This window comes from Manduca sexta, chromosome 28 (genome assembly GCF_014839805.1).
Source record: "Manduca sexta isolate Smith_Timp_Sample1 chromosome 28, JHU_Msex_v1.0, whole genome shotgun sequence".
NCBI classification, from domain to species: domain Eukaryota; kingdom Metazoa; phylum Arthropoda; class Insecta; order Lepidoptera; family Sphingidae; genus Manduca; species Manduca sexta.
In genome coordinates this window covers 5,457,955-5,468,799 of record NC_051142.1, presented here as the reverse complement: position 1 = coordinate 5,468,799, position 10,845 = coordinate 5,457,955, and the positions used below count along the sequence as shown (strand labels likewise).

The following is a 10,845-nucleotide window of genomic DNA, read 5'->3' as shown; positions in this document are numbered from 1 at the left end:
GCCTTAATTGAAAATAGAATATTTATTGTAGGCCTATTGAATGCGTAACATAAGTTCGAAATTATAGTTATTTTAACTTTATTGTAATCCAAATAAATAAATTACTGAAGGTGTGAATTCAGTCGCCTATAATATATAGATTACTACAAAGATTACTGATTAGTAAAACTATAATCCTCAGCTATAATCACAGAACTATAATATCCTGAGTAATGAGTAAGGATTGTTCTGACTTCTGAGGAGCTAGTATATAGATCTGTCATACGATATGTAATATTCCATAGACAATAAACATAACCAAAGGTTACGAGGAAAAGGCCAAGCAAAGGCACATGTGGTTCTATTATTATCGTTAGGTACTTATCATGTCGAGGTAGACATTAGATATTTTCACGTGAAATAAATACCGAAATACTCATAAATAGCTATTTTATTGCATATCACATTCACATTCCACCGTCGCTGATTTCGTTTTTTTCTCGCTTAGCTATAAATATTGCGTATTCAACTTTTCCGTGGTGGTAACACGTCAGTCGCAATACGGAACATTCTAGAGGAAAATAAATGCTTACATCATATTTCACAATGTTAGTTTAGTACATGTCAACTAAAGAACACATTAACAGCAAAAATGAGATAGAATCATTATATTATTATGCAAAAAAACAAGTCGGAGTGTAGTCTTCGCCTCCCAGGGAATCCGTTATTTCTTTCCTCCAGGAGGCTGTAGCGGTTGGCCTCTTTCTTTGCCCCGTAGTCTTATTCCAATTGCCCTTTCGATTTTGCCAAGAACTACATTGTTTGGGATGCCGCGGCCAGCTTCGTAGTCGTTTACAATTTGCGGCTTTTCGCATATTTTTGTAGCCAAATCCTTTTGACTCATGCCTTTTGCTTGTCTTCCTTGCATAATAAGTTTTCCTAGATCAAGCGGAATCTTTTCATGGCGCAATTCTTCAGTCTCTCTGTCAAGTTTTGCAGTGTTTTTCGTGGTAACATGCTGTTTGTTGGTTCCCGCACCATACTTTTGCTGAGTCTCAACTGGTATGCCTTGACGACGTGCAGCGTTTACAGCCTGTTCAGTCTTTAAAGCTGAAGCTTTTGGAGGCTTCTTGCGAAGAATCGTGACAGTATCCCAGTCGGACATGGTGTATAGTCTTATATTTGACTTATATCACGATTTAGTAAATGAATATTTTTGCAACGCTTACAAAAATTTTTCTTCGACTTTAACATAGGCAGACAAGAGCGAGTATTTACTATTTGTCAGATACGGGCATAGATTATCAATAGCTAGGAACGAATGATTGCCACAGACTATTGTCGTCATAAAATGGCTAGTTTTATACATCCGGACCTACATGCTGCACGAAATTCAAATTCTATAATAATTTTTACTTCCGAAAAATTTACCATATGTGTAAGGTAACGCCGTTTTGTACGGATTCCAAAGTCTGGATTCAGATCTTTCAGTTCAGATTTCAAAAATAGAATTTCTAATGTATAAACTCTAAGGCGTTAAGACTAAGGTCGTTAATACACAATAATTGTCTGTTCTGTAATTTCTGTCTGTTGTGTAATTTTACTAAATACTCAAAATGGAATAATATTAATACAAAACTAATCCATCAAAATTTAACCCTGAATGCGTACTTTGACATTGGCCAAAGAGAAAATTAAATATTGCTCACAAATAATGGCAAAATCATCGTTTATCAACGATGAAGCCATAATCTAAAAATTGGGTTGAACTGTGAAGTTACTAATATTTATGTCAGTTCCGTCAGTTCACGTCAGTTCAGACGTTCTTTCATTCTTTCATATCATGTATCATAATTAGGTAGTAGGTAGTAGGTACCTATCTTTGTATATGCGTAGCATCTATAATAGTAGTCTGTGGTTTAAATTTTTATCACAGCCTCCTTACAAGAACTACGTTGTTTTTATCATATAAATTGATTGTGAGATAAACTGGATTTCATTTTATGCTATACCTAGTGTTCCAAAGAGCATTATAGTACATGCTTAGTGTTAATTTCATATTATAAGGACCAAGGATATAAGTTATTGTAAATATTATGATTTATTTCGAAATACAACATGAATAGCGATATCTCAGATTGCGAGGAAGAATTGCTGGTGTATGTGGAATTTAAAGATAATGTAGATATTGAAAATTACAAAAGTATTCATGTCTTGGGCGCTGATGGCAACCGCCCTATCGTACAAATGGACGATATGTTTTTCACAGGTGAGTTAACCTATTAATAGTCAGCTCTATGTGAGTGTTTGGCGAATCCCTTACAAATTATGGAAGCAATGATTGTGTGGTAGAGTAAGTGTCTTAGTATCTGTAGCATGATTAATAAGCGGAATGGACCCTTCTCACCTCCACACTTTTTATCCTGCCCACATAGTCAGCAACCCATCCTTAAATACTATTATGAAGTACCTTCCTAACATATTGTGTTTAAGAGCACAAATGCTCAACGGCAACATTATCATATACTACTCTTTCATGTATGCCAGCTTTTTCAAACAATTTACATAAATAACGGAAGTACCAGTAATAATTAAATAAAGGGTATTTCATATTTAAACGAATAGCTTATAGGTTCACTGGCATGGAGATTTGGTTTGGGACTAATATATAAAGTATCCTAGGTTTTTTTTTTTCAAGTTTCCTTCATAACAAATTTAATTAAAATTGGTTTAGCAGTTTAGCTGAGAAAGCATAAAAGACAGACACATGTTCTTCTCTCATATATAATGTTAGTAGTATATAAAATCTATCATAGAAATATGATTAATATGAAGTGCAATTGGCCCAGAAAGTGTTAAGTAAACTAGTAAAAAAGAAACAGATTCTTTTCAATAGGTCCTGGCACTGATTCATATATGAGTTTGTTCATGTCAATTATAATCAAGTAATCATTATTTGTAGTGCAAAATTTTTTAATTATAAACTTTAAACTCTAACCCAGCTAACATTGTCATATTATAGTGAAATGGTTGAACAACAGGTACTCATCATTTGTAAATCATAAATTATAGAGACACATTTAGAAATAGCAATGGTAAATAAGGAAAAACGATTATACAGACAAATAACAAACATGAAAAGTGTTATAATAACAGAAACTGTAGGTAAGCGCAGAAAGGGGAAAAAATATAATAAAAAGGAAAGGGTTACCATGACCAGGGTTACAGCAATAGCATCTTGGCCTTTAGCAGTCAAGATATCATAATATGGGCTAGTTCTAATGTATCACTTTTCCTAAAGTATTTACAGGTGATCATACCCAATAGAAGAGTCGTAATGGAACTGGGGTTACTTTATCATTATTGATTGCTGTAGTAGTAATATAATTTCCAAATTAAATACATTCTAAAATTTCAGATCTTTCCAACAGTGCTAAAACTATTCCCCTTTTTAAGGCAAATATGAAAACCCGTTAGGAACATACATGTTTTTTGAGGATGACCCAAACCCACAATGTGAAGATTCATTATTTGATAAAGTACCAGAGAAGAATTTAAAATATTTTTGTAAAACAAGAAAATGCCTGCAAGTTGAACATGCATATGTCACACCGAAGGAAGGCAGAGGTATGTTTTAAGGGGAGTTTTCAGTTTTGTGCAATTTAATAAAAAACCCCATTACTCTGTATTTGTAAAGGTAATATGTCTCACTGGTGGTAGGTCTCTCATATGTGAGAGTCTGCTTGGGTAGATACTACTGCAATGTCTATTTCTGCCACCATGCAGCAGTGTATAGTCACTCTTGTGTTCAGGTTTGAAGGACATTGTAGCCAGTGTAACTACTGGACATAATGAGACTTAACATCTTATGTCTTAGAATGGTGAGCGCAGTGGAATACCAAACAACAGATACATTGAAACTCAAGTTGTTGGATGGTATTTCTACTATTTACGGGCAGTCATATAGCTTACCATCAGGCGATCGGCAAGCTCGTCTCGTTATACAAAGCAATAATCATTAGTTATAATCATCATATGAACATTTTATTGTAACTGATCCATTCTCCACCTTCAGTTGTAGTACCTACCTAACCTATTAATATGACATTCCTAATTAATAAACTCTATTGAAGATGAAAGGAAGAAGCAATTAAATAGTCTTATTAAAAATGTTAAAGGTATTTAAGAATTTTTATATTTCTTTTTTATAATATTTTATGTGCAATTTTAATTGCCAAGGGCCTATCACCATATTCACCAAATGTCATATAAATTGGTTTAGAGGTTTTATGCTCCATTATAAATTTCATGAAACATCTTTATCAGCACTGCACCAAGTGAGTTGGGCTGTATTAATAAATTAATCTCAACTTTGATATTTGAGTCCTTTGATACTTGCTTACATACATAGTATGACATCTTTCCCCTTTTCAGGCAGAGAGGTTATTACATCCACATTTCACTTGCTCTGTAGGGTGCTATGTGATAGGGGGCCAGCCTATTGCCGCTAATAAAAGGCACAATAAGTAGTATCCTATTTTTGATTTTGTACCTTATTTTATATGTGACAGAAAATAATACGAAAATCTGTGAAATCAGTATCAAAATTGGTTAAATAATAAATCCGTTATTGATATTTGAAATATCGTTGTGAGCAAACGTGGGCGTGTGGTAGAATTATCACGCTTTGTCTTACGCGCGCATCGTTATGGTTGGAGACACTCGATGATGTCATAGTTTGCTATTACTATTATTTAACTGCAACCTCTAGCATCAAATTTTAAAGCTTTTTAATTAATTTATTATTGCGTAGATTTTTAAATATATTTTATCTAATGATTTCTTATGTTTACGCGAATGTTAGACTTTATTTATTTAATCCTTTGGGGATAAAAGCGTAATGCTTTATTTATTATATATGTAATGTTAATGACAAAGCTTTATTTACCTATGAATATTTTATTTATCCATAATCTTGTGATGCTTTTAGATCCAAACCAGCCAAACCAAGCAGTACAACCAGGAGATGTTATAGAGCCTATCACATTTAAAACTGTAAAAGAGGCTGTAGATAAATTCAAAGAAAGTTTTAATAGTACAGCGGTTACTACTTCTACGAATGAACCAACAGAAAATGTGATGGATGTATGTGAAAATCAAAATATGAATCCATGAATAACAGACAGGTACATAATAATAAAGTTTTATTTTCCGTAAATACATATTATTTTATTTAACTCAAATCGAAACGGTCCCGTTTATGTATTACTAGCTTTTGCCCGCGGCTCCGCCCGCGTTATAAAGTTTTTCGGGCTAAAGTTTTCCGCTATAAAAGTCACGCTATATATTTGCCCGGGAGCCTTTGTTCTTTCTAGGGTCTCAAACTGTCTCCATATTTCATCTTAATATGTTGGGTAGTTTTTGAGTTTAACACATTCAGGCAGACAGATGCAGCGGTGGACTTTGTTTTATAATATATTTTTGTAGAACTTTTTAATAGGAACAATCCCGTCATACATCATTGTTGCATAACTTTAACCGTTTACGCAGCGTACGCAACGGAAGCTCTCAAAACTAATAAATTTTCCCCGTTTTTGCAACATGTTTCATTACTGCTCCGCTCCTATTGGTCATAGCGTGATGATATATAGCCTATAGCACTCCAGGAACTAAGGGCTATCCAACACAAAAATATTTTTTCAGTTCGAACCGATAGTTCCTGAGATTAGCCATCACTGCTCCGCTCCTATTGGTCATAGCGTGATGATATATAGCCTATAGCACTCCAGGAACAAAGGGCTATCCAACACAAAAAGATTTTTTCAGTTCGAACCGATAGTTCCTGAGATTAGCCATTACTGCCCCGCTCCTATTGGTCATAGCGTGATGATATATAGCCTATAGCACTCCAGGAACAAAGGGCTATCCAACACAAAAATATTTTTTCAGTTCGAACCGATAGTTCCTGAGACTAGCCATTACTGCTCCGCTCCTATTGGTCATGGCGTGATGATATATAGCCTATAGCACTCCACAAACAAAGGGCTATCCAATGCGAAAAGAATTTTTCAGTTTGAACCGGTAGTTCCTGAGATTAGTGCGTTCAAACAAACAAACTCTTCAGCTTTATATAATAGTATACATGAGTAGAGAACGGATTTAAATATGCATTTGCATATTCTGGCCATTTTCGCAGGTTATTGAAAATACTGTCTAAAATTATGGGATGGTGCATATTACGTTATGCGATTTTATATTACTTTTCATTACGATAAATAATAATAAATGTAATAAGTACTATGTTGCATTGTAGTTGACCAAACCTATTAAAGGAGCTAAACCGAAAAAAAAAATTATGCAAATAAATATATTTATGAACGGGGCGAGTGAACTTTGAAGAGCCAATAAGTATCAAGCTTAGCACCCAAGTTCATGAAAAACGAAAAACCGTCAATGCAAAAACCCTGAAACGGAATTGAACCCGATAAACCTAGGAGGAACGCAATACATACAACTAATGCCACCACGGCAAAATGTAGTCAAATTATGAAGATAAACAAATATTTTATTTGCATTTATCATGTATATTTCGGGCTTTTTAATTTGTATACAATCCGGGTCTCTAATTTTTTTTATATTTGTTTAGCAAAAGGCATAGCACATAACACCACCATTATAAACAATACTTAAATTAAGTAATATGTTTGCCAACTCTTGGCTAACCTGTTAACGGATTTCGCGCCAAATGTGGGCTAAACAATTCCCCTCACCTACAAATTGGTCATACCTTTTGCCAACAACCTTTTGCACATTTATATTGGCCAACATATGGAGGAGGCATTATATTCTAGATAATTATTAGCATCAGAAATATGGCAACACAGCTTGGTGGCGCCTTTAGTTGGTAATTCCCCATTTTCGAAACACGTACTACAGAAACTAGCTGGGAATCCCACTTTATCACTAACGCCTGTGCTACAGTTTATAACTCATTTAGACACGATTGAAGCAACAACGTTCTTCTGATTATATATTACTAATTAGTTAAATGTAATACTGTGTGGTGCCTAATAGACTGTATTAGCAATTGTGATTGTCGTGATTCTGATGTGGTTATTGAATCTTCATTGCAGTTTCATTTTGAGATATAAGTTTGTCCTCACAAGGTAAAGCCTAAAGTTACCAATTATTTTAAATAAAATGAACTCCCTGCCACGGAGCTATGCTGATCAACTCAGAGCAAGCAATAGTTTATAAAAAAATAAAATATTTTTTTAGAAATATGTTTATAATTATTCATTATGTTTAATTTATTTATAAATTATATTCGATAATAATATACCAATTTTCTCTTTGGTTGCCGCAATGTTATAGGGCGAGAGAAACGATTCTTTAACGACTTCAATAGTACCAACCTCTATTATTTAAATCACGTTGTGCGATTTTTTTTTCTTAGGAGTCAGTATAGCTTCGGAATAGTATAGTTTTAAATTTATTTTTGTATTAAATTTTGAATAGCAGTAGGTAACTAATTAAATGACATTTAAATGAAACTTTTGGGTCGGGATCTATGCGGCACTAAAGCACTCACACTAAAAATACCTTTTGTTATTTGACTTAGAAATTTAACGAGGCAGCAGAAAAATTCTTAAAATTAAATAGGATTTCAATGATTATTTTTCTGTTGGTTTCAGTTGGCTCTATTTAGTATTGCTTTTTATATCCAGTGCATAATGCTTTAACCAGATCGTATGAACAAAACTGGGTTACAATTCCTATGTGTGCGAGAGTGTCTTTAGATAATATGCATGTTACATCCTACTGCTTTGTTTATTTTGTCGTCAAGCAGCAAGGTGCATTCTACTGTGTTTTATTAGATTATGTTTTAAAAGACACTCTTTATATAACAGACACTTATATAAATATTATTCCGTTAGAACTACTCGTGAATATCATTTGAAATACATATAATATATCTACTTATTTTCATTGTTTCAGTATCCTGGTAATGCAAAAGAAGGTTTGCAAAATGGAAACTTTAGAAGAAATTTTTCAAGATATAAATAGAAAATATGTTAAAATTAAATGTAACGACAGAAAATTGAACAATTCGGTACTAGAGGAAGCTCTTGAAATACTTATCAATAAAATGAAAAAATATGACAACTTATTTTGCAGTATGTCTCCTCGGTTAGAATACTTAGGTAGTTATTACGAGGGTTTACGAGTTGGTCAGCCAACAGAATACGATATAAATATTGTTTTTAAAATACCAGTCAATTACAAAAATATAGTACTAGATGCAAGCTGCAGCGAACATGGTTATACCAGTATAAAAATGCCTTCGGAATTTAGAAGACTTTTTAAAAAACCTACAACAGATATTAAAGGATTTAAAGATACAGAGCTGTGGTGCAATAAATATCATTGTATGTCTGTAAAGAGATTTAGGTCTTGGATGCAAAAAGTTGTAGATGCTGCAATCAGCACCATTCCAATGAAAAATGGAAAGCACATTATTTGTGTGAGTGATAAATACTACGAAATTTCCGCAAAAATACAGGGCCCTGCAAACACTTTAAGTTTGACTAACAATGGCAAGACAATAGATATTGACCTTGTTCCTACATTAGAATTTGAATTACCCAAAACGCCCATATTTTCAAAAGTTGAATTTTCCAAAATTGAACTTACTAAACTTAAAAAATACTTTGTAGTGCCTAAACCCAACGGGAACGATATAAGCTGGAGATTAGCTTTTCCTTTCCAAGAACGCTATTATATAAAAGATAGAAATAATTTAAAAAGCGCCTTAAAAATGCTTAAATTATTGCGTGACGTTCAGGGTTTTAAAAAATTAGCAAGTTATTATATAAAAACCCTTTTCTTATGGGAAAACGCAAAACAAAATGATGAATTTTGGAAGCATAATTCTTTGTCTTTTCTTGTATTACATATGTTAAGAAAACTAAAGGATTGTTTGTGTGTTGGCAAAATTTGTAACTTTTGGTGTCCTGATCATAATCTTTTAGAAAAAGTTAAGACAGACACTTGTAGAAATTGGTACAATCGACTTTCGAATATAATAGATGACATAGAGAAAAATCAACAGAGTAACCCTCATATTGTGTATAAATATTTTGTTGATCACCAATCAATTTGTAACTACGTACCCAACGAGAAAAGACTTCGAAAAAATTAAAACGGGCCGCTTCGCTGACAACAATGTAATCTCGTCTAAGGGATCCAATCTTGGGCAATTCGCATTCGAAGAAATCTCACAGTGCTGCATGATTTGGGATTGGAACTTAGAACGTTTCGGCCACAACAACATATAGATATAACATTAATATATTTAATCTGTTTTTACATCTGATTGGTAAAACAAATATTGTACCTAAGTAAGTACTTACTCAGTACTTATATAACAATGTTGTAAATCATCGTTGCAAATTTAAAATTTCTTATGGGTAAGTACATAAAATTCCTTATCGTACTCGTAAGAAACTTTAAATTCGCAACAATATACCTATGTAAATACTTGTGCAGGTATGCATACATAATACATACATAGGTACTACCGGTAAATTTGAGTTACAAATATGTACTTGCCTACGTAAATCATTAGGATGTAATAAAGGAATGGAAATGGTTTATTAAGTTTTATTTTATTACAAATCCTGTGGATAAAATAGACAAAACTTTATGGGTTTCTACTAAAAGCAATGCATACGAAAACTATATTAAAATGTGTGATTTATTAAATTTAACGTATAAAAACACTACATCGTTATTGATTAGAAGTTACATACATTATAAATCGTCAGTTGAAATATAAATAGCTCTAACCGCCAAATGTGGACTTTTCAGGACAGCCGGAAACGAAATTCGAATCTACAAAACTGATCTATTAATGGTTCCATTTTTATGCATACCTTTATTACTTATGCTCTTTGGTGTTGTTAAATGAGTGTTTCACGTCGGCCACGTTAGTTGATTAGGTACAATTAAAAAGATTAGTAACTTTAACTTTGAGGATGAACAACACCTGTCACCCCCGTGACCATAAAGGCTGCAGTCTTCGAAACGTCGGGAAAAAAAGTAAAATATTGAAACCACGATAAAAATCCGAAAAATAGTTTAATTTTAAAGCTTAGTCATTAACTATGACTTGATCATTTTCATAAAATGATAATTGATAATGATCAAATCATAGTTAATGTAACGGTAGACATACATACCTATATTACTAAAACAGATTGAAATTAAAGGAAAAGCTTGAGTGTTAAGGTGGTAGCTCAAGGTCCATTTTCATACATTTTGTTTCGGCTTTAATCTGGGTAACTAAACAAGTATTGGCAAGTAAAGAATTTAAATTCACGTCTAGTTAGTGATTAGTTCTCGCAGTTGAAAGAAAAATGTAAAATAATTAATAATCATGGATATTTCTGCCTTTAAAATTTCGTCATATTAAATTTTAAAGGCCGAAATATCCATGATTATTAATTATTTTTACGTTTTTCTTCAACTGCGAGAACTAATCACTAACTAGACGTGAATTTAAATTCTTTACTTGCCAATACTTGTTTAGTTACCCAGATTAAAGCCGAAACAAAATGTATGAAAATGGACCTTGAGCTACCACCTTAACATAATCAAAGATTTTCTCGAAATGTCATGAGACGCTACAGGGCAGAATGAGTATGCTGTTGAACTAAGGTATTAAGTATATAACTCAATTCCGTCTTTTTAGGCGGTTAGAGCAATTTATATTTTCACTGACGATATTATACTACCGAGTTTATGAAAACTTTTCAAAGTGAACAATTAAAAGTGAAAAATAGTTTTTAAAAACATGTTTCTTTT

The 10,845-nt window shown here is 32.9% G+C and overlaps 2 protein-coding genes across 4 annotated transcripts; one reads left to right on the top strand and one right to left on the bottom strand.

The window, feature by feature from the left end:
- Positions 1-412: 412 nt before the first annotated feature.
- LOC115453021 (endothelial differentiation-related factor 1 homolog) lies at positions 413-1,275 on the bottom strand. Its single transcript, XM_030181652.2, has one exon. The coding sequence runs from the start codon at positions 1,142-1,144 to the stop codon at positions 704-706; it is 441 nt and encodes a 146-aa protein (XP_030037512.1). The 5' UTR covers positions 1,145-1,275; the 3' UTR covers positions 413-703.
- Positions 1,276-1,779: 504 nt separating this feature from the next.
- Positions 1,780-9,639, top strand: LOC115453020 (general transcription factor 3C polypeptide 6). Of its 3 annotated transcripts, XM_030181651.2 has the most exons (4): positions 1,799-2,248; positions 3,436-3,606; positions 4,970-5,165; positions 7,978-8,149. In XM_030181651.2, the coding sequence occupies exons 1-3, from the start codon at positions 2,098-2,100 to the stop codon at positions 5,152-5,154; spliced, it is 507 nt and encodes a 168-aa protein (XP_030037511.1). In that variant the 5' UTR covers positions 1,799-2,097; the 3' UTR covers positions 5,155-5,165; positions 7,978-8,149. The 3 variants fall into 3 exon arrangements, with proteins under 3 accessions (XP_037300366.1, XP_030037511.1, XP_037300365.1); XM_037444469.1 differs by lacking the exons at positions 3,436-3,606; positions 4,970-5,165 and having other exon boundaries at positions 1,780-2,248; positions 7,978-9,639; XM_037444468.1 differs by lacking the exons at positions 1,799-2,248; positions 3,436-3,606; positions 4,970-5,165 and adding an exon at positions 6,894-7,145 and having other exon boundaries at positions 7,978-9,639.
- Positions 9,640-10,845: the final 1,206 nt, after the last annotated feature.

Bases quoted from the DNA above. Each gene is read 5' to 3' on its own strand.
- LOC115453021 (XM_030181652.2), bottom strand. From the start codon at position 1,144: ATGTCCGACTGGGATACTGTCACGATTCTTCGCAAGAAGCCTCCAAAA.
- LOC115453020 (XM_037444468.1), top strand. From the start codon at position 7,087: ATGTGGTTATTGAATCTTCATTGCAGTTTCATTTTGAGATATAAGTTT. The intron at 7,146-7,977 runs GTAAAGCCTAAA...TCATTGTTTCAG, and splicing joins TATAAGTTTGTCCTCACAAG to TATCCTGGTAATGCAAAAGA.